Source organism: Chiloscyllium plagiosum, unplaced genomic scaffold, assembly GCF_037043375.1.
Source record: "Chiloscyllium plagiosum isolate Xiang-an unplaced genomic scaffold, Cpla_swu_hap1 HiC_scaffold_26, whole genome shotgun sequence".
Classification (NCBI taxonomy): domain Eukaryota; kingdom Metazoa; phylum Chordata; class Chondrichthyes; order Orectolobiformes; family Hemiscylliidae; genus Chiloscyllium; species Chiloscyllium plagiosum.
The window spans coordinates 20,112,203-20,136,277 of NW_028270164.1; the positions used below are offsets into that span (position 1 = coordinate 20,112,203).

Here is a 24,075-nt window from a genome sequence, read left to right on the forward strand (position 1 = left end):
TATGACCAGCAGTGTTCTACAGGGGTCGGTACTGGGTCCACTTTTGTTTGTCATTTATATAAATGGATTGGATGAAATATAGGAGGCCTGGTTAGAAAGATTGCGGGTGAAGCCAAAATTGGTGGTATAGTGGATAGTGAAGAAGGTTAACTAAGACTACAAAAGGATGTTGATCAATTGGGTCAATGGGCTTAGGAGTGGCAGATGGAGTTTAATTTGGATAAATGTGAGGTATTGCATTTTAGTAAAATAAGCAAGGGCATGACTTATACAGTTAATGATAGAACCCTGGGTAGTGTTGTAGAACAGAAAGGCTGAAGGGTTCAGGTTCATAATTCTTTGAAATTTGCATCATAGGTGGACAGGGTGGTTAAGAAGGCTTGAGCATGCTTGCTCAGATTTTTGGAGTATAGGAGTTGGGACGTTATGTTGAGGTTGTACAGAATGTTGGATGAGGTCTCTTTTGGAGTATTGTGTGCAGTTCTAATCGCCCCATTATTAAACTAAAGAGGGTTCAGAAGAGATTTGCAGGATGTTCGTGGGAGTGGAGGGTTTGAGTTCTAAAAATAGGCTAGGATTCTTTCAAATCATGTGTAGGGTATTGAGGAGTGACCTCATAGAGGTTTCTAAAATCTTGAGGGGCATAGATGAAGTGAATAGTAAAGGTCTTTTCCTTAAGATGAGAGAGTTCAAAAGTAGGGGGCATATTTTTAAGGTGAAGGGAGAAAGATTTAAAAAGGATATTTAAAAAGGGGCAGCTTTTTAAAACAGAAAGTAATTAGTGCGTGGAGTGAACTGCCTGAGGAAGTGGTCAATCCAGGTACAGTTACAACATTTAAAAGACATTTGGATAAATACACAAATAGGAAAAGTTTGGAGGAATATGGGCCAAATGCAGGCAGATGGGATGAGTTTAGTTTGGGAACATGTTTGGCATGGACTAGTTGGATCGAAGGGTTTGTTTCCATATTCTGTATTGTATGATTCTATTATGCTGAGTGGCGAGGTGGAATAGAGTAGATGAGGCTCACATACAACACAGACTAGGTGGGCTGAAGGGCCTGTTTCTTCTTCTGTAAAATTCACATATCTCCATAACAATCACCAAAACTGATGTCCCAGGACACCCAGTGCATGCTTGGCTTGCAATCCAATATGAAATGTTTTTCATTATTTTCAATAAGTTTTATAGAGATTGAGTTACTCAACACCACGGCAAGGCATCTCCCACAAACTCGACTGAACATTTTCACTCCATACTTTCCGTGTCCTTCCCATATTTTTGAAAACTTATTTTGTTCAAATTGGTTTGGAGAGTTAAGTTGCTTTTGATTTAATCTGATTGTACTATGTTGTTTATTACTTTAATAGGCGCTGATCCACGAGTGAAGGTTAACACCGAATGTTTGCCTGTACAAAATGAATTTCAGCAGGTTTGTTGTCAATTTATTATTCAGTGATAACTATGGGCATATGTAAATACTGTCATGTCAACAGTGAATAATGACTGGATAACTGAACTGTTGAACTATGATATCCATTCCAGTCATACCCTTTCTCATTCTCCCTATTTATCATTCAGATCCTTATGAACAATACCCCATTTTTTGGACAACAGTATGGGACAGCAATCTGTTCTGAGATATACCATCAGGTATCATTTTGTGTTGCACTTGATGTGGCAATTTGTTGCTTTCTTAGTTATAAAGTCAGATAATTGTAGCTGAGGCTGCATGAATAATTGTGCATCTTCGTATTTTATCAGATCACCATCAAGCAGGGAGTTTGACCCAATGTATCAAAAACTGTACTCAACATTATTGTGGTCTTAGATCAAACTACTACAATAAATATAAATGTTGTAATGAAATCCTTTTGCATTTGGCCCAATGACTTCATGGAGAAGGGTAAACCTTTCAAGGAGTTAATGTATGTCAGAATCTAACAGAACCAAATGTAACTTTCTTCTGATGTCAATAACAGTAAAATGAATGATCAGATAACACAGAAGAGACAATAGTCCTTTGAAGTGTTCACCAAGTTCACAATTATAAGCATAGACTCAGGGGATGCACAAAGCCCAAGATGAATCATTAAGATCTTCTTAGGATTAGGTAATTAAATCTCTTTGATCTTGGTTTTGAATCGAGGCCAGAATGCGAGAACCAGGCTCTCATATCTATATAAGGTAAATTAATTTCAGCAACATTAACCCTAATGCATGCAGGCTGATGGCTCAAAAACTGCATGCATTTGGACATAGCTTGGCAAAGAAAAAGCACAGTTAGTAGTCGCAGAAAAGATGTAGGCATAGTTGTTGTGAGAACTGGAAAGCAACAACAACAGTGTAAGGTTTTCAATGATAAACAGCTGAAGAAGTGCTAATTGGCGAAAGCAAAATCTATACTGTGGTCAAATTGGAATTGTTTTGAAGGAACTGAGTCTTACAGTTGAAAGGACCTGCTTCGGGGAGGAGCAATGCATGGCAGATATTTTTCCTTTGTCAAAATGGCAGGTGGCACACTTAGAGCTGGAAGTGTGAATGTACTTCCTGATACTTTAATTGGGAACTGAATGGGACTGTTTGCATGTGAAAACCAGCATATTGAGGCCCAATTTATAGACCTATAAATCTGCTTTAAGCATCTCAGATAGAAATTGATTGCCATAACTATTTCCATTAATATAAATTCGATCTAAAAGTCCATTTGATGCTCTTTTATAACATGAATTGATTCTAATAGTCATGGTCAGGCCTAATTGTAGAAAAACGGACTCCGTGAAGCTGAAATAATGTTAATTGAATGAACAAAATGGCATTGACCTCACATTCCAGACTGTTAGTGTTAAATGGTTATAGACATTGACCATGAATAATGTCCTCTGTATTTGACTTAACTGTACTCAGCCCTGTTTAGACTTAAATGAATCATTGAGATACACTTGCCAGTTAGGTTGACAAGACTTGAGGAGACACTCTCTACAAAATGCCTTGCTCTTTCAATAAGGTGCCACATAAATGACACATATCAACGTCTGTGGAATCAGAGGGTAATGAAGCATTATGGGCTGAAAAGTGGCTACAAATGGAGTGTAAGTATTAAGAGAAGTTCCCAATCTTTATCAGTGATTTTGATTGGGAGACTTATTGCAAACTAACTACATTTACAGATGATCCCAAACTAGAATGGTTAATAAAATTGAAGGACACAGCCCAGAAACTACAAACAAAATATTTCACTGTACCAGAATTTAATACAGTTAAGTATAAAATATTACACACAGGAAAGAAAAATGTGCAATATGGATGCCTTGTGACTGATTTTGAAATGCCTGAGGAGAAAATTGAAAGAGAGCTCGGACCCTCAATAGACTCAAAATTTAACATGTCCAGCCAGTGCAGAACAATAAAATTCAAAGCTAACAGAACTGAAACAAAAACAGAAATTGCTGGGAACACTTTGCAGGTTTGGCAACATCTATGGAGAGCATTCAGAGTTAATGTTTCAGGTCAAATGATCCTTCCTCAGAACTCTGAGGACTGTTCTGAGGAAGGGTCACTGAACATGACATGTTAACTCCGATTTCTCTCCAAGATACTGTCAGAATTGCTGAGCTTTTCCAGCAATTTCTGCTTTTATTTCTGATTTACAGCATCCCCAGTTCTTTTAATTTTTATTTAGAATGTTGAGCTGCATGACTAATAGGTTGGAGTACAAATGATCAAACTGTGTAGTGCTTTGGTCAGACCACACAGCAAGTACCCTGGGCAGTTATCCGCAACAATGCAAGCTGTGTCTCAGTACATATCAATTTTATGTCATGTCAGAAAATTGATGCTTCAAGTCCCAATCCAGCAATTTGAATATTAACATCTTTGTTGGCACTCCAGTGCAATCCCCATGGAAATGTTTTGGTTTGGATAAAACGTTAAATAATTTTCTCTGCCAGGTGAATGTAAAAGATCTGAGAGCATAATTTCAAAGAAGAGGAGTGAAATTCACCTTGTCGTCATGGCCAGTATTTCTCACTCAGTCAAGAAAAGATTATTCCGTCATTATAACATTATTGTTCATGGGAGTTTGCTGTGCACAAATTGATTCCCATTCTTCCTACATTCCGACAGTGAAGATTAGCCTGGAATGCTACTTTAAATTAAAGACTGAATAAGGAGAGAGAACACTGCATTTAATGGGAAAAAGGAGAAGATGTGCCTTCAGGCAGAGTAGTCAACACCTTGCATGGACTTCAGAACTGAATGGTGAAAGGAGCATCATGATGCAGCAGTGAAGGGACCTTGGCATTGTTCCAAAGTGAGATATTAAAATGAGCCAGTTCCTATGATCTTGTGAAGTTATCAGGATTTGGAGTTTCAAGTCCAAAATACAAATTTTAAGACATTATAATTTAGATTGTTTTATTTCTTATACATTTAAGTTGACCATCAGATTCATTATAAATAGATTTCTGCAACAGAATCTTTTCATTACTTTGCTTTTGCCTTTAAAACTATCCTGCTGTAATTCAAGCCCAGCAAGCCTGATTGCTGCAGTAATAAGTGACTGTCTACCTTTCGCTTTTAGCACTCATGGGTCTTTTTCTCAACCCTATATTGCGTGGGTTATAGATTATAATTGCCTTTGTCAACTAGTCTGAATAAATAAATTCCTTCAGTTGTATTTATGACCTATTTCTTTTCTGCATCCACACAAACCTTCTTTGTCAAGATTCTGTTTGTGGATTTCTCTACTTGTGTTGCTGATCCTGCATTATTATGAGGTTACCAGTTGACCTTCTTAATTAGTTAGATATTTTTATGGGTGGATTTTCCTCCCTTAACAAAGCTGAGATTGGCAGAATTAGCATTTGCATCTTAAAATTAGAATCCCTACAGTGTGGAAACAGGCCATTTGGCCCAACAAGTTCATGTCGACCCTCCGAAGAGTACGCCATCTAGACCCATTCCCCTACACCTATTAATCTACATTTCCCTTATCTAATACACCTAGCCTACACATCCCTGAACACTATGGTCAATTTAGCATGGCCAAATCATCCAAAATTCACATCTTTAGACTGGGAAGAAACCAGAGCACCCAGAGGAAACCACGCACTCCACACAGGCAGTCACCCGAGGGTGGAATCAAACCTGTGCCCCAGACACTGCAAGGCAGCAGGCTAACCACTGAACCAGCAGGCCATCCAAAAGGATGCCAATTAAGTTTGCTCTTGTAGTTGATTGCAATGCAAGTAAATTGTAGCTGCTCATAATATTTAACAAGTGGATGCAAACTGTGATATAAACAGATGAATATGACTTAAATCTGCCAATGTCTACCAGCCAAAACAAATTAAATTTAGCACGATGTCATTTGCAGATTGTCTGTTACTCCTGCCTGTAAGGTGTCAGTGTTTCCACTTCACATGTAATTGACTAACTGTAAATTTCTTTGAAACACCCTATGAGTGTTAACGGCACTATATACCTGCACTGTATTTATTTCTTCAAATATCACCCAATAAAGCCTCAAGGCTGAATATTTAATGGCTATGACAGTGGCTCACTTCACCAGTTGGATTCAGTGCCCTCTCCTGCTGTAGCCATTCTCAGGAAGCCCAATGGGATTTTCTCCCGATCTGACATTTTGTTGTCTGCTGTCGGGGATCATCCTGTGGTCTTCAGGGCTGAGGTGCTGCCTCCAAACAGCACTTTGAGTGTTTTATAAACTTAAAGACACTGAGTAGTCAGTTACTGAAAGGGCTGGAAGGCTTGGAAAAATGCTTCAAAAAGGTGAAATATCAATGGAAACAGCTATTGTTTTTTATTCAAGTAACACATCATTAAGAGTATAATCGCTCACTGGAGGTTGGAGATGAGAAATCTTTAAAAAATGAGTGGGAGTTGAGGTGGGGGGTAATTAACTGAACGGAGTCTGGGTAGTTTTGGTGGTTATGGAAGTTGTGTTAGACTGTTAACAAATAACAGATAATAACAAATCCAAAACCTGAAAAATATGAATCTGCCTTTTAAGCTTAGACTGTAAAGGAAACTGCATTCGACTGGCTAGCATCCATTAGCTGGTCGTAATGAAGCTGTGATTTAAACTTCTAAAGTAGACTATCTCCAGTTACTAATTCTGATCCTAAATGTATTGCTTTTAGTGGTTTGAGACCTGTCGAGCTATTGTTTGGTTACCAGCAGGAATTCCCAAGCGGTGGAGGCCAAGGGTAAGTGAGGAAATCTCTCAACAACTTGGACTATGTCTGTGCTCTTACTGCTGCCCCATTGATACCCCAGAGCATTTGCTGTCTTGTTTTATGCTCTGCATTTTACAAAGAGGCATACAGTCTGTCATAACCTTGCTGCGACTGTTATTTATAATAACCTTTGTGCTGTTTTTCTGTTGAAGAAACATTTGTGGAAACCACCACTTTAAGGAGGAGAGTAAAATGGCAAATGGCTTTCATTACTATTATGTTCATTCCCTCTGTTTCCAGAAGTATTCTAAAGTAGCTGGTTGTGATGCCAGAATGGCAAATGAACATGAAACTCTACAGGATAGAAGGGGGCTATTCAGCCTAATGCGCCAGTACTAGCACCTGGAATTAATTACTTACTAGTTCCCCCTTCCTCTATTCTTTCCGTACTGCCCACATCTGTTCAGAAGTGGCAGGAGTACAATGCCATTTTAGCTGCCAGCCCAAGCCCTTCAATGAGTTTGGAGTCTGGATGACAGTGACAAATAAGCTTATTTGCTGCACTGCCCGTTATTTCAGTTTGCAGTCAGAAGGATTTCACATTTGTGTGCCACTCAAGTCACAAGCTCAAGTCACACTAATGCAGTTCAAACTTTTGTTTTTAGTGATATTATACCACTGCAGGTTTAAAACACATGCAAAGCCAACCTGAGTGGCCACTCCTCACTGAGTGCTCTCTGACAGTAACAGCTGACTGATGAAGAAATTAAGCTGTATCTGGAAATACTTGAACAGAATTATTTCCTGTCGAAGTCAAACAGATTCATTTCTGCTGAGCATTAAGAAGCAATGGATTAAGCAAATTATGTTGGTGGATTTAAAACTAATTTAAAAATCACCATTTCTAACACTTGAGGCTTGTCTTGAATAATCAAGCAGGGATTATCTTGTAGCTTTATATCCATGCTGCTTTGAGAAGCATTGAAAGTAGGAAGGAGGATTAAGCTGTATTTTCTGGATTGTTGCTTAACCTATTAAATGTTAACTTAGTTCACAGGAACATTGGTATGTTGGTTTTTTGCCAAATGTGATGGAAAGTTTTTGCTTTGCAAGTGTTGATGTGTTGAATATTCTGGAGCATTACAAGTTGCAGGATCTCCCTGTTCTTGTCATCCTAGCCTCTTGCATATTCCGGATTTCTACCACAATACTGTGACTGTGCCTTCAGCTGTCCAATCGCTGAAATTTCTTCTGTAAATTTATCCCTACATCTATCTCCTCCTTGAAGAAACTCGTTACGACCGTTTGTTAATCAAGCTTTTGGTCACCTGTACTAATAAGATTTGTTTGATAGATAAAGATCCCCTGGAATGTCTTGGGATGTTTAATTATATTAAAGGCCCAATATAAATTTACTGTTATTGTCTTTTAATTTAAAAATTTCAGTTGGCAGCATTTTTAATAAAAGTGATTACTTGTACTTCTCTAAATCAGAGATTTAAAATTATTGCTTCAGGAGCTACAAAATTGTGTCAGTCTCAAAATAAAGAAAATGCTTAATGACCAAACATTAGCTTGTTATACAATATTTCCACAACTGTTATCCTCACTTAAAGTCTGCTGTTTCTTGATCTTTTCATCACAATCTGTTTTATCCTCCTGTATTTTATTAAGATTGTTGTTTGTTACAGAGGAGAAGCATAGCATGTGTGCATGAGAGAGGATGCTAGACCAGTAGCTAAGAGAGAAAGGGATTGAAGGATATATTCACGGGATTAGATGAAGAGGATTGAGAGGCTGGTGATGTGGAATGTATGATTCAGCCCATGTTGACCCAAGCTGATGTTTCTAACCTGTAAATACTTTTTTAACATTGTAATAGCATTCCTGTAATTGCCTCCCTGAATGCTTTGGCCTTGTTATTCTTAAATTCAAATCTCGGCATCCTGTACAGACTTCTTCTCCCCTGCATTCTTGCTTTGTTCAAATCAAGGCAAATTTTGTACCAAATTTATCTCCTTTCTCATTGGAGAAAACTGTAACTCTTATTTTCTTCAAGTTTCTCTTCTACTTGCAACCCTCTGGACCTTAATGTTTAACAGTATTTAAGTATTGTTTTATCTCACTTGTTCTTCTATTTTCAACCAGGGGTGTGCAATACAATAAACCACTTTTATTTGGTATTCTGCCAGAATTTAATATTTTTACTTCTTTCAGGCAGATAGGAATGTCAGCCTACATGCACGTCATATTCATTGCACAGTTTTGTTTGCAAGCGCATGCTGCACTTGTGTGGACGCATTCTTAATTGTGCTTCATCCTACTAATATCCCTTAAAAATGCTGAAGCTGCGATACAGGTTATATAGCACAGATCAGTCTATTTCAACTTGCACAAACCTTTAAACAGATTCCTCTAAAGCCACATTATTGTGTGTTTTGCTAGACTGACACTTCTGAGCACCTTTAACCAATGTCTTTGCAGAAAGATGACCTGCGCGGGTCAAAAGCAAATTCACACAAGTTACAAAATAGGCCATGATTATTTTGGAATGAGATGGTTAATTTGCTTTAAAAATGAAGGAATGAAACCTGGTACTGAGCTGATAAGATGAATATTACGGAAATGACTAAACAGTTCAATCCCCCCCCCCCCCCCCCCCCCCCCCCCCCCCCAGCCACCATCACCGAGACTCCTGTCCAGCAACATGTTAACATTTAGATAGATTAACTTAGAAATGTTTTCGCAAAAGCGGCAAAAGCGGATTTAATTTCTAACTGTAATGAAATGCCACAAATTATTCTTGCTGTATGGATGTGCATCCAATGAATTTGATTTACATATCATTAATATGGCAGAAAAATATTTTTAAAAATTGATCTGGTTCAATTTTCGGCCTTCTCGCTGACTCAGTTGAAGATTGTGGAGCATATAAAAGTAGTGTTTATTAAAACGTTCTCTTGTAGAATTTTCCATAACTCAGAACAAACTGCATTAAGAGTAACGTTGTATTAAGCATAATACAAAGTCCTGCAATATAAGCATTTTCATCCATCAATGAGCTAACCGCTGATAACCACAACACACAAAAGTGGACAAAAGACTGAATGAAGCTGGCTCCTACATGCACAATTATTTTTGTTTTTTGAAGTTGCAGAAACAACTGGGTGATTTATAGTCTCAACGTTCAGCTGACACACAAATTACTTGGCTTTATCGCTGCAGTTTGAGATTATCTGAACCCTTTGATTTGTTGACAGCATTGTACTGGTTCCATTTTATTGTCTACATGTTGGTGAACTCGAAGCAAAAGAGTTGGTACTATCCCTGAGAGTTCATCCCAAGTTGCAGTTGTACTTGAGCTGAAAAGTGCCAGTTCTCTGATTGACTGGCAGTGGGATCCTTATCTTCAAAACCTTGGGAGTTGCTGAATTGCGTTTTAATCTTGTTTGGCCTCCTGAAGAAAATTGTGCAGGTGATGCCATCAGCAGTGAAGTGAACTGCACTGTGGCCATTAAATTCAGCCTATGAATTGTTTTGCATGACTATCCTAGACTGCAGTTAGAGAATAGCACTGTTGTTTTTTCCAGCTCCATTCTCAACCAGATGAAATAGCGTGAGCAGGTTACTGCCTGCCCAATCAGTCTTCTATGAAGAAAATAAATCATTCACGACAAAATGTGAAGTTTTCTGAGAAGGTACAGCTGAACCATGTAACAATTCTATGCTTTGCTTCCTGTTTATGTCCAGTTTGAAAGCCTCACCACCTAGTTCCTGTGTGGATTCTACCTGATTGATGTTTCTTATGCTGCCTGGAATACTTATTAGAAAACAGATTGTTCAGTGTTGTTGGTTTAATATCAATGGCTTATAGTGACTTTATAGTTATTCTCTAATCAGTCTGTTTAGGGATGTTAATACACATGTCTGGTGCAGATGGGACTTGAACCTGGGCCTCCTACTCCGAGATAGAGACTTGTGCCGCATGAGCCCTTTGTTGTGACGTTGTAAGCTTGTTAAAACTCTGTTTATTAAATGCCCTCTTGTAGGTTTGGATAACGTTGGCAGACCATCACCTTCAAAGTATCTCCATTGACTGGGAAAAAATCAAGCATTTTTTCCTTAATGAGCAAAGAAACCCAAATGAGGATGCATTAGGAATCCAGATAGACAAGGTAAGCAATCAGTAACTGAACTTTGCCATAATTCCTAGTCATTAGTGTGAAGATAATTGGAGTTGAATGTAAATTAACATGAGACCAGAAATTAAAGGTAGACCTATTTAACCTCTATTGTAACATTAAGTTGTCACAAGAAGAAAATTGACAATGAAGTGGCTAGATCTACTGCTGTGCTGCACCACAGCGTGCTACAGCATGAGTATATAGTCAAATAAAAGTCAAGATTAAAAAATAAAACTTTCAGTCACTAAATAAAGAGTCATTTTTGACAGGAGCAACATTTCAGAAATGTTTAAGTCCACCCTCTTCCTCACCTCACTGCTGCTGATTTGATGGGTAGATTATTTCCAACAAAGTCCTCTTCCCCAGCTATTTCCCCACAAAAGAAACACAAAACAAACTTTGTGTTTGGCGTTACCCATTGATGTGAACAGACACAAGGAGCTGAATAGCTGCATTAAATAATGTACCAAAGAAAAACAGAAATTGCTGGAAAAACTCAACAGGTCTGGCAGCATCTGAGTAGAGAAACAGAATTAATGTTTCAAGTACAGTGATGCTTCTTTGGAACAGTTCTGAAGAAGGGTCACTGGACCCAAAACGTTAACTCTGCTTTCTCTCCAGAAACACTGCTGAGTTTTTCCAGCAATTTCCATTCTCATTTCTGATTTCCAACATCAGTTCTTTAGTTTTCTTTGTGATTAGTGAACTAACTCCTCTTGAGGACCTTGAGGTGGTGAGCCAGCACCACTGTGACTGGGAGGCTTTCTGAAAGTCACTGGCTTCGGCAGGAGGGAAATGAGATTTAGCGGAGTTGATCCCACCAGTGAGAGCAGGGACAGAGCAGCAAACAGGGTGATTACAGCAGTAACACAGACCACCAGGATGGCTACAGTATTAGGCTACACAGAGGAATTATATGTTGCTTCCCTTCAAAACTATCCTCAACAGTATTAATCAGCAAACCTTGCAGACTTGAATGAGCAATTGGTGGCGGAGGGGAAGGGAGACATGGTGAGTGACTTTGGGGGTTGGGTGAGTGAGTGAGTAAATGACTGATTAACAAGGGTCATGGGTGAATGAATTACTTGGGTGGCTGTTGAGTGAGTGGTCATAAACCGCCCATTCCCACAAAACCACATCCACAAAGCATGCTGGGAGAGAAGGAAATCATCGACTGAAGGAAACCCACTTCCCACTGAAATTTTTACATGAATCCTGTCAGGGCCATCTCAGAGTGTGCCCCATTAGAAATGGACCAAGGTGAGTGTGGTTGAAATACTCCCTGGTCCTCACCCCTTACCTGCTGATCAGTACTAGGGTGCTGTGTCTTTTTCTGTCTCTAGTGCTGCTTCTGAGCCAAAAGGGAAAAACAAAGGTGCTGCTTGGCACTTTTTAATAATAATTTTGATTAATTACTCATTCAAAATACTTTATTGCTTTGGAATAATTTTTTTTCTGAAATTCATGTTAAGTCTTGTGGTAGATATTACCTTTCTAAAATTTGCTCGCTAGTTCCCGAGAAAAAGGAAAGTTGAAATGTGCCCCCCTCCCTATTCAAACTATTGAACAATCTTTCTCTAAGTGATAGAGGTCACTGGCTTAGAAGGTGCTTGTATGTCTCCAGGAGGGTCTTATGTGACCAAATCAGATTGTTTTGTATATCTGAACTTCATAGGTGGCTTAAGAGTTGCTATTGAGGCAAGACTGAGGGAGAGAATGGCTATTTCATTTGCTGACAGTGATATCTATCAAGTTTGTAAAGTTGGTAAAGCTGATTTTATGAATAATTTTAAAAGGAAGTTGCACAAGTGCTTGAAGATGAGGAAATGAGGTTTATGGATCTGAATTGATTGTTCCTTCAATAACCAGGCATGACTGGCCGAAGGGTTTTCTTTTTGCTGCTAGTTTTGCTGATTTTGTGAAATGGACTGTTCTGTCTTGGATGATGTCAAGGTTCTTGAGGGTTTTTTGTGGCTGAGTGCATCCAGCAAAAGCCCCGTTACTTCTGATGTCAATCAGCATCAAGGAATCACTTGGAAGGTATTGACCTACTGGTGTGACCTTGTAACCTTGGTGTTGATGTGGCCAGTCTATCAAGCATCTGATCTGGGATGAAAATGTACTGGGTTTTAAATATTTGGCGTCTTTCTACATATCTGTCTTCCTATGTCAAATGACTCCAGGGGATGTTGTCAAATATTTTTACTTGATCCCTGATAGCCTTGAACTCACTTTTACCTTTAGAGACATACTCTCGCAAATGTTGCCTTGAACTGAAGTGTTCTCACTTCTCATCTTTTGTCTGGCATTTGGTTTTCTTGAGAATCTGCTTGGGTTATATCTAGATCATAGCTGGGATCTGGGATTGGCAGCCTGTGATTCTGATTGGAACTGAACTGAGAATTGGTGAACAAATTATTGATGCATAGCTGTCCCTTGATGGAACAATGACTCCTTCCAACATCTTGCCTGGGGATTTGCCAAAAATATACAGATTTCTAATCATGAAGGGAATCAAGGATTGTGGGGGATAAAACAGAAAAGTGGAGTTGAGGATTATCAGATCAGCCATGACTTCATTGAATGATGGAGTCTCGATGGGCCAAATGACCTACTTCTGCTCCTATACCTTATGGTCTTATAGTCTGATGGGACAGTAGTTGTCTGTATTAGACTTTTTTGTTGCATACATGCGTAATTGTTCATGTAGCTGGTTATATGCCAGTGCCACAGTTATACTGGAATGGCTTGGTTAAGAAAGTAACAAACTCTGGTGCTCGGGTCATCTCAATACAACCATACTTTACACCTCAGCCCATAGCGTTCATTGTATCCAGTGCCTGCACTTCATGAGGCATGAGCTAGAATGGCTGGTTATTGGTATCTATTGTGATAGGACCTCAGGAAGGGACTGAATAGTTCCTCTTGGCACTTTTGATGAAGCCAGTTGCCCTGTGTTTTACATGTACCTACTGGGCAACACCATAGTTAAGGATAGTTTCAGGGAGCTTCCTGCTCATACTTGTTGCTTAATTGACCACCACCATTCTCAACTGGATCAGAGAGTAATAATGAGATTTAGCTGATGTGTTTGTTGTAGAATCACTTAGCTCTGTTTATATTGTTTGGGTTCTGGTATTTAGCACGCAGCTATGTTATACTTTCCTGGACGATGGTGCTTCTGTCTAGCTTTGTCTGGAGTTTTTACCCACCCCATTGAATCAGTGTCATTCTCCATGCTTTGAGGTTACAGATTGTTCTGTATAACTTTGTTGCTGCTGATGATGATGGTGATCACCTGCACATGATCATCTGCACCTTATAGTGCCAAATGTGTCTGCAAGTTACAAAATATTAAGGACAAACATCTGAAAGCAGATTATCTGCCCCATTGACTAGATAACGATGGACAAGTTGGAGAACTGGCACAGAATTGTAAGGAATATACAGCACAGAAAGAGACAATTTGAACACTTAACCTCTGCCGTCTTCTTGTCTATCATCGATTCTAATGACCACAGCCATTCCTGTGGTATTGGGTTCCACATTTTCACCAGACTCTGTGCAAAGAAATTTCTTATGAATTCCCTATTTGGCAGGGGACTTTTGTGTGGATGGCCTCTAAATTTTTCCCCTCAAGTGTTTATCAAAAACTTACCTTTGACAATTGTAAAAATTTTTCTTAGATCCATTCCTCTTCAAAAGAAGAGTCTGTTTATCCTTTGCTGCTAAGCATGACTTTACATTTCTAGACCAAGACATTTTTAAAAAATTAGATCATCTCTCGTGCCTGTAGTATGGCAGCCAGAACCATACACTGTTCCTGATGGAAGAGGATGAGAATACTTAGCGCTTGACAGACTAAATCTCCTTAGCAAGTGTTCACAGGGTTTGGATATTCTTCGCCTCAACAATGCTCAACTCAGCACCAGCATCAAATGTAGCAAAGTAGATTGTGATAACAGAAATTGTGATGTTGTTTGACAACTGTACTTCCCATCATTATGAAGGATTGGAGACATTTTACAACTTTTGCTGGCTTATTCTTTTTGGGGTTTTATTTTGTAGCTTTTGGGGTTTTGAAAGTACCAGTCATGCTTTTAGGAAGGACCTGGATACATTAATTTCAGTGAATATTCTCAGTGTTACAAGTTGATCGAAAAGCTGACTTTTCAATGAGATGTCAAACTGAGGTCCCATTTGTCTGTCCAGTTGGAAGTCAAAGATTCCATCTCCAAGAAGAGCAGAGGATTATGCAGTGTCCTGGCCTATCCCTGATCTATCGCTCAATTAACAGTGAACAAATAGGTTAGGTGGGCATTACCATATTGTTAACTCCTTTCATAGTAAACAATGTTGGTGGAACTCTGATTTATTAATTCATAGCATGTGGGCACTGCTAGATGACCCAGTATTTATTGCCTATCCCTCGTTGCCCTTGAGAAGGTGGTGGTGACTTGCTGACTCCTCCACATGGGGTGGGCACTCCAGGATTTTGGTTTAGTGACACTGAAGGTATGGCAATATATTACCAAGTCAGGATGGTGGGGAACTTGCATGTGATGGTGTTCTCATGCCCTTGGCCTTCTAGATGGAAGTGGTGACATGTTTGGAAAATGCTGTGCAAGGAGTCTTAATGAATGTTTGCAAGATGGATATTCACCTATACAGAAATACAATGTTTACCTCCCTGTAAGTCACATTCAGGGATTTTTGTACGATTGAATTATATTTATTTTAGATTTTTAGATCCCTCTAATGCTAACTTTGTAATTATAAATTTATATTTTGTTGGCATTTACCTGAGTGTCTCAGACTCTTTATTTCTGTTCAGAATTTAAAATTGATGTGACGCTGGGTGAGATTTTCAATAGTATGTGAACCCTCAGTGAGAAAGCAGTGGGCTGTGGCATACATAACCTTATCGAAGAAACACACAATGCCACTACAAGGAACCTTATCATTAAAAGATAAATAGAAAATGCTGCAAGTACTCAGCAGGTCAAGCATCGTGTGCAGAAAGGGAGAAACTATGTTAATGTTACAACTCGTCAGAACTGAAAGGTCACCAGCCTGAAAAATTATCTTGATATCTTCCTGTGTACACAGTGCCTAACCTGCCGAGTATTCCAGCTTTTTCCATTTAGCTTACAGATTCCCAGCATTGGTGCTATTTTGCTTTCACACCAAAATACTTGTTATCAGCAGTTTCGCACTCTGATATCAAGAGAGGATTGTGAAACATCAGTACATGCATATTTATTTTCCTTTATAGCCTTCAGCACTGTGTGACCAGAATTCAGATAAATAAAGCTGCCTTTGATAAATTGCATGTTGTTGAGGATTTTGGAGTCAGCCTGGAGGCAATTGTGTTTTGCTTCATTTGTGTTTGAATATATTAGCCTTTCATTTCACTCTGGAGTACCTGTGATTGTTGATAATCATTATAACTTTCCAGTGCAAGTGATGATTTTGTGATTTTTTAAAAAAAATTTAGAGTATTATGGAAGGAAAGCGAGGCTGCGGAACGAGATCAAACAACTGACACAAACAAGATGGGACAAAGGATTCCCTTCCATAATTCAATGAAGTGCACCATTTCTCTTAGCTCAGACAGGTCTCATAACAAGATAATACATCAAAAGATTGCTGTATCTCTGTGGCCTGGATTCATAAAAAGGCAGATGTTTCTACATGGTCGCTATGGTAACTGCCAAGCCCTGGGGAAGTTGCAGTCCATGCTGAGTGGCTCTGATGCTCCTAGTGGTGCAATTAAAGGAACATGTTTTACAATCACAACCCAAATTAAAATAATCACTCTCATCTGGTTAGCATATCCCCCCCCCCCCCCCCCCCCCCCCACCAAAACTCCCTGTAAAGATATCTTACCCCCTCCTCCTGCTTACCCCCCAACCACTGACAAAGATTATTTCCCACAATTTGGACTAGCTTCATTTCCGAGGTGGAAAGCACACTGTACAGCAAATGGAAATAAAGAGCAGATGTTACAAAAAAATGAAGCATTAGCCGAAGAAATGTGAGTAGTGGAATCATAAGCATCTGAAATTAGAGGAAACAGATGAACATTGTAGGTCTGTGTGTATTTTCTGCTCTTCAGATCACACCTCTTCCTCAGCACATTATATTGCTTTCATTTTCATATTATGGTTTATAGTCTGCATAATGTAAAATGATTGGTGAAGGAAGGAGAAGCAGTGTGAGGAGAAACATCCTTAATGCAGCAAGAAGGAGTGCGGTTGTGATGTATTCAAACGTGACTGTCAAAAGGAAATCGGATGATTACCTGAAGATAAAGCATTTTCATGGTTTCAGTGAGGAGTGGGCTGAGCTGAGTTGCTCATGCAGTGCGCTAGTACAGATTTAATGGACTTAATGGCCGCTTCCAATGTTGTAACTAATCAATAAGACCAAAAGATGTAGGATTAGAAGTAGGCCATTCAGCACATCAAGTCTACTCTGCCATTTAATGAGATCATGACTGATTTGATCATCTTCAACTCCACTTTCTTGCCTTTTACCCATAATCTTTGATTCCATTACTGATTAAAAATCTGCTTATCTCAGCCTTGAATACACTAATGGGATGCCTTGACCACCATCTGCAGTATAGAATTTCATAGATTCACTACCCTCTGAAAGAAGAGGTTACTCTCATAACATCATTAATCTCACACATTCAGGCTGAGGCTGAATAGAAATGTATGAGTAAGAGGCCTAGAGAATTTACCTTTGTATGTGTAAAGTTTGGAGAGTTGCAGGAGAATGTAGAGCAGAATTGGGAGAAGATGGGAGACTATCTCTAAAATCTGTGGCACTGTCTAAATTGAGGCAGAGGAAACTATAATGAACAACATGATAAGAGATAACCGCATTGGTTTGTCAGAGCTCAAAGAGAAAAACTAATTTTGTCTTCCATGGATTTCTTGATTCCAGGACCTGCGTCAGTCCAGCTTGAACCATTACAGTGGCACTGATGTGGAACAGTTCCACAGTGCACTGAAACGACTTTTACTCGCCTATGCTAACTGGAATAAAAGTGTTGGCTACTGTCAAGGTTTCATAATACCAGCAGCAGTCATTCTGAAGGTGATGGAAAGAGATGAGGGCAATGCGTTGAAGGTAGGTTGAAATGGCTTATATATTTAGGAAAAAAAATCACATTTTTGTTAGCTTTTTTCCATTTGTAGCTCATTTCCTCTCCCCAGCTTGTGGTTATTTGGTATTAGCCTGCGTCTTATACTTGAGAGATGGGAATACCCCTCATGCTGCAAGCTAAGCACCATAATCATCATCTTACTAATCTGTACATCTCCTTGATGAGCAACAACTTAAATTTATACAGTGCCTTTAAAGTAACAGAACATCCCAAAAGTGTTTCATAGGCGTGAATACCAAACAAAGTGTTATGCAGATGTTCATATTTTACCCATATAAATATGTAGTTGAGTGACATCAACATTCATGAAACTCAGCACCATCCAGGACAAAGCAAATCCATAACTTGACCAGCTAGAAGGAGGAGGGTAGTCTATTCCCACAGTGCTGTTTGGAACAGATATTCCCACAGTGCTGTTTGAATAGATATTCCCACAGTGCTGTTTGGATGATGTTCTGGAGCTTTGACCCAGTGATACGGAAGGCATGGCAACATATTTCCGAGTCAGGATGGTGAGTGACTTGGAGGGGAACTGGTAGGTGTGGTCTTCCCAAAAATCTGCTGCCCTTGGCCTTCTAGATGGTAGTGGTCATAGGTTTGGAAGGTGCTGTCGAAGGCAATTTCTTTTAATTCAGTCATGAGATTTGTGTGTCATTACCTTGGCCAGTCCTTGGTTGCGCTTGAGAAGTTAGTGAACTGCCTTCTTGAAAGACTCCAATCCAAAAGTGTAGGTAAACCCACAATGTCATTAGAGAGGGAAGATGGTCTGTATATGTGCTGCTTCACTCGTCCTGGATCATAAACGTGGTAGTTCTTTCCTAATAGATAGATCTGTCTAAGTGACATGGAACTGCATCATAATTCGGGGCCCAAGAACAAATAAAAGTAAGGATAGATGATCTAAACTTGATCAAAGAGGACTTTAAAGGATGCAAGTACTGAAGAGTAGTGGGATCAAAGGTTACGTACATGTAGCATTCTCAACCTTTTAAATTTAGTTTACACGATAATTCAATATGGACGTTCTGATAGGTAGGCTATCACTGCACCACAAGATCCCATGTATGGAATTGCTTTAGCTGTCAAGTCAGACCTATGCCAGTCAATGAGACAGAAACCAAGAAATCTTTCTTTGTGGACAGAGTTTATTAACTTCTGGAACCTTCACACATCAGTCCCATCAGTTAGCCCTTTATATCTCTATATAGTCAATTAATTAATCAACTAACCCCAATCACCACTTAACAGCTTGCTGTATTAATATTTGTAATGTGACCAGCGTCATTGTGGTCAGCCTGTAATTCCTTCCAAAGAGGGGGCTCCTGTGGTGCAGTGGTAGCGCCCATACCTCTGAACCAGGCAGCCCAAGTTCAAGAAAACAAAGACAGAAATTGCTGAAAAAGCTCAGTGGGTCTAGTAGCATCTGTGGAGAGAAATCGGAGTTAATATTTCGGGTCCGGTGACCTTTTCTCAGAGCCCAAGTTCAAGTCCCACCTGCTCCAGTGGTGCGTAATGATGTCTTGGAACAAGTTAATTAGGGAGTAAGTAAATAATTTAGAAGAATAATTCTTTCCAAGTGGCAGGCAGGAAGACCATGGGAATTTCCTAGTCAGCCTCCTTCAGACGTTAATAACAAACCACAGCAATACTTTGCTCATAAGCATGGACAAAACCGATAGCCCATTGCCCAACCTTTGGAAATGAAGATGGGAGAAAACAAAGTGTGGCAAAGAAATGCTTCAATGTGAATTACTGATTTATCTTGAGCGAACTGAACAGGGACTAGATGGGATAACATGATACATTGTTCAGTATCATCAACTGCTCATAAGGAATACCATTTTAGTTTTGTAAAAGTCCACAGTTCACAGATATACAGGCTGATAACTGTTTGTTTATCAGATGTTAACAGATCCCTGAAGGCCCCAAAGTGACAAGAAGTGGTAGACTTTTCAGTCTGGAAGTACAACAGGTGCCATATTGGGAAGACAAGGAATATCTTCTTATCACCACATTTACATAGGCATTTCAATTGCAAATGTTACAGCATGGGATAAACCTTCCTGCTTAATTTAAAACCAGCAACACAGAAAAGATTTATCCCATGCAATAATCTGTAAAAATTCGAGTGAGGACTACTTAAATTAAAATTAACAACTTTATATCTTAAAGTATAACAGAGAATAATTAACTAACCACTATTTACAATTTCTTTCTCTAACCTATCTTCTCCTTTGCTTCTATAATACTGGTCCGATAAAACTCCCAATTAAGATTTACAAAACAACACTTCTTATCTCAAAACCAGGCAGCTGTAGGTTCTTGTCTTCGGATCTTTGTGTCTTCTTTTCCCCTTGTTAGGAATTTCTGTATCACAGGTTACTGATCGAAAAGGTACTTTTAAGAGAGATGGTTTTTCAAGCAGTCTGGTATGCTAGGATTGGCAGTTCTCCTCTCAACTGTTCAATTTTCCCCCAGTCTTATATCCCAGAGCACTGGGTTATGTCATTGCCTTTTAAGATTGTCAATATACTCAATTCAAACTTTATTGGTATTTGGTATTTTTATCGGCGTATAATTTAAATTGATTGGCCGAATTTGAATTTGTTTTTGTCTTCAGGCAATGAACTACTCGAATTGTTCAACCCAGTGTTACATGCATTGTTGCCTTATTGAGAACACTTGGTGCTGTGTCCGGTAGTTCTGCTGCTTTTAACTTTCTTAAAGGTAACACAGATAAGATCTTTAATTCCTGTTTTAGCAGTCCAACCCCTCCCTCTCTCCAAAATGTTGATTTGACTCAGTAAAACCAGTTCTGAATGTGGAGCCAGGGTGAGCAGGCATATTAATTAACAGGAAAATACATTTAAGAGTGCTCAATTGTATTCGTTTGCCACTCCAACCTCTCTTCATTCTCCTAGCCACTGACTCCTCCAACTTCACACCTTCTTGAGTCCCAATTTTACAGCTCACCCCAGACTCCATGCTTTTAATGTAGTCCTCAGATCCTGGGACCTCTGGCTCCTAATTGCCTGATTTTTATTCACTTTATAAGCCACTCCATTGCAATAACTTTGGGGTGGTGGAGGACCCCTTGATTCACACCATTCCAATATAGAGTTGTGCTCTAGATCACATGAAGTGAGAAGTGTGGATTTTTACCCTTTTAATATTTATATATATTTTTGCCAGTATTTTTCTCAATGAGGATGCAGCATCTTGTGGAATTCGACTGACAAAGTTGTTTATTCAAATCACCACTGAACTGCATAGCTAAGGACTTTGATCGTCAGTCAGACTGAGAAATTGCCAATGACGTGTTCACGAACTGAACTGATTCCCTGCATTGCAGTTCTATCTGTAAACCAGTCCCAAAGCAGACCCCTGCAACGTACCAGACTGCAGCTCTGCTCTCATTTATTAAGACATTGACTTTAAATCATATAAACTGTCAAAGCCATATTTGGCTATGGTTGTGACTGTTTTGCTAAAAGTAAATTTGGAAAAGAAAATTATTCTGGTCAGTTTTGTGGTAACATGGGCTGTTCATCCCTTTGAGCATGTTTTACCATTCCATGAAGCCATGGCTGATTTGTGCATTGATTCTCTTTGGTCACCTGTGAGCCATTCCTTATTGCTTTCATTTGACAAAAATATATCGAGTAAGTCCTGAAACTTCAAATTGACCTCACATTTCAGCCTTTTTTCTGTCTGAGTTCCAGATTGTGTTATGTGAAATAGATGTTTTCTACTAATACCCTTGAATGCCCTCATGCTGATTTTGAATTTCAGTCTTCTCATTCTGAACATCCACACTGAGGGAAGTCAATTCTCTGCATCACTTCTATCGAGCCTCTTGTCTCTTTGTCTCCTTATTGAATCCCTTTACCATTTGAAATGCCTTGGTCAGAGCAGCCCGTCATTTTCTAAGGTCAAGGACATATAAGCCAAGGTTTAGCAGTGTGCTCCCATTACTTACTGAGCAGCACCATTCTGATGAATCTGTGCTGTACCCACTCACGATTCAGGATAGCATTCTTGTGGTAGAGTACCGAAAGTTGATTGCATTCTCCAGTTGGGGTTTGATGAAAGTTGTGTACAGTAGAGCAAACATTGTCTCCATTGTATTCTGAACAGTTGAACTAAGGCCAACATGCCACACAGCTTTCTGATATACATTAGTGGCCTGAACTTGGATATATAGGGCAGAATTTCAGAGTTTTCAGATAACACGAAAATGGTGACACGTTTTAGTCAAAGAATAGGAAAAGCAATGTAAACCGAAAGGTAGAATTTAAAAAGGGTCTAAGAACTGAGAAACTTTGAGCTGTATGTACACAAATCCTTAAAGGTGTCAGGACACAACAAGGAAATAGCTAAAGTCAGATATTGGATCTTTGGCTTTCTTAATAGAGGCATAGAGCACAAAAGATAGGAAATTATTCCAGAACCTGTTTCTCCTCAGCTAGGATATTTGGTTATTTCTGGGCATCACATTCTAGAATGGCTTTCAAGGGCTGTGAAAGGATGCACACGGTATTGACGAAAATGGGCCCAGAAAAGAAAGTGTTTAGTTATGAGAAGAGACAAGAGAAATGTTGGTTTTTCTCCTTAAAGCAGAAAATTCAAAACCATGTAAGCTTTTAATAGTGCAAATAAGCAGAAACTATTTCTGGTGGCAGAACAGTCAATAACCAGAGGGCACAGATTTAAAATAAGTGGCAAATGTTCCAGAGGCAAGACTGGAGAACTTGTTTTCTTCAGTGAGTTTTTATGAGCTAAAATGCATGATGTGTAAGTGTGCTTAAAACAGATTTTGTCATAATTGTCACAAGGAAATGGAAAAATACAGATACTTGAAGGCGAAGAAATAGCAGGTCCACAGGGAAAAACAGTGGAGTTGAACTAATTGGATGATGCTTTCAGAAACCTGAAACAGTTATGACAGGATGCTTGGACATTTTCTGCGTTGTATCATTGTGTGGTCCTGATTGTCTGATTACCTGTACTCTAGCTTCTAATGATTTATGTACACCGTCATGCAAATCATTTCACTTCGCTACCTAATCTCCCCATATTTAGAAAAAAAGTCCCAATTTCTTGGTCTTGGATCCAAAGTGAAGAATTCTGTACTGTATATTGAACTTCATTTTTAAAAAAATAATTTCATGCCATATGAACATTACTGCCAAGTCTAATATTTATTGCCCTATGCATAATCGCTCAGGAATAAAAGCTACTAAGAGGCCACCTTGAACCACTGAACCCTTTGTGGTGCAGGTACATAAACAAGTGTTGTTCAGGAGTTCTGTGATTTTGACCCAGCAACAGTGAAATAGCAGTGCTATAGTTCCAATTCAGAGTAGTGTCATTTGGAGGGGAATTTGTAGCAGGTGATGATTCCATATAATTGCCGTCCTAGCCCTGGCTGGTAGAGGCCACAGATGCTGTTATAGGAGCCTTACCAGTTGCTGCAGCCCATTTGATAGATTGTACACATTTTGGTCATTATGCAGCTGTGGTGGGGGTTTAAGCTGCTGGAAGTACTGGTAACGAAGGGTTTTTGGTGCCAGATGGTGTTGAGTTTTTGAGCTTCTTGGGTATTGTTACATCTTAGCTAATATAACTACAGAAATATTCATAACTGCAGTTTGTATCATTTACAAACTTGGATGTGTGCATCTAACTGTTTATTCAAGTCATAGATATATATGAAGAAGATCTGACATTTCAATTTGAACATTACTTGTCGTGTTTGACAGTATGTGGACTCACCTTTTTTTCTCATAATCACGAGTGGAACATTACCTAAAGCCTAATGGCAGTATCGAAAGATACTTTACTGTCAACTATGCTGGTGATCACATCAAAATCACAAACTAGATTATCCAACCGTCACTTAGCTTCCCAAATAAATGTGACCTCTCTGCGTAACTCCATATTAGTCCAACTGCTCAGTCCCTCTCCCCTTGATGACCTATTGTGGTAACATCCCAAGAGGTGATGTTAAATTAACAGATTTGTAGTCAATTGACTTCTTGCTCCCTCTTCTTAAAACATTTTAAAATTTTCTTTTAATCCAATGACATAATCTCAGAATCTAGAGATCTTTAGAAAACTGTTTTATCTCGCCACAATTTCTCACTTTGTATGGAAACCATCTGGTCCTGAAAATTTATTGATCTTAAAATCCATGATTTTCTTCATTTTTTTAAATAAAGCATTACTATAAATTCAGTAACTTTGAATGGCATCGTGGTAATACCACTGGGATGGTAATCTCGATCCTTAGACAGATGTTCTGGGGACATGGGATTGAATTCAACTGTGGGCACTGGTGAAATCTGAATCTGAAAAAAATACCAAATGAAAAGGCAGCCTAATGGCATCCATGGAACCACTTATCAAGTGTTGCAAAATTCTATCTACTTCAGTAAAGTTTTTTAGGGAAGAAAGTCTATCATCTTTATCTCGTATGGCCGACATATAATTCTAGATACCAGAAAATGTGGTTTG

General features: G+C 39.1%; 1 protein-coding gene across 3 annotated transcripts in view; it reads left to right on the forward strand.

Annotated features, from left to right (window-relative positions):
- Positions 1-24,075, forward strand: part of LOC122563144 (TBC1 domain family member 30-like) — an 82,948-nt gene that overhangs the window by 13,563 nt on the left and 45,310 nt on the right. The window contains exons 3-7 of one of the 3 annotated variants that reach the window (XM_087973542.1): positions 1,372-1,433; positions 1,583-1,654; positions 6,163-6,228; positions 10,248-10,373; positions 17,337-17,522. In XM_087973542.1, coding sequence (XP_087829668.1) covers positions 1,372-1,433; positions 1,583-1,654; positions 6,163-6,228; positions 10,248-10,373; positions 17,337-17,522 — 512 coding nt within the window. The remainder of the gene's footprint in view (positions 1-1,371; positions 1,434-1,582; positions 1,655-6,162; positions 6,229-10,247; positions 10,374-17,336; positions 17,523-24,075) is intronic. The other 2 variants (XM_087973544.1, XM_087973543.1) reach the window with 2 other exon arrangements.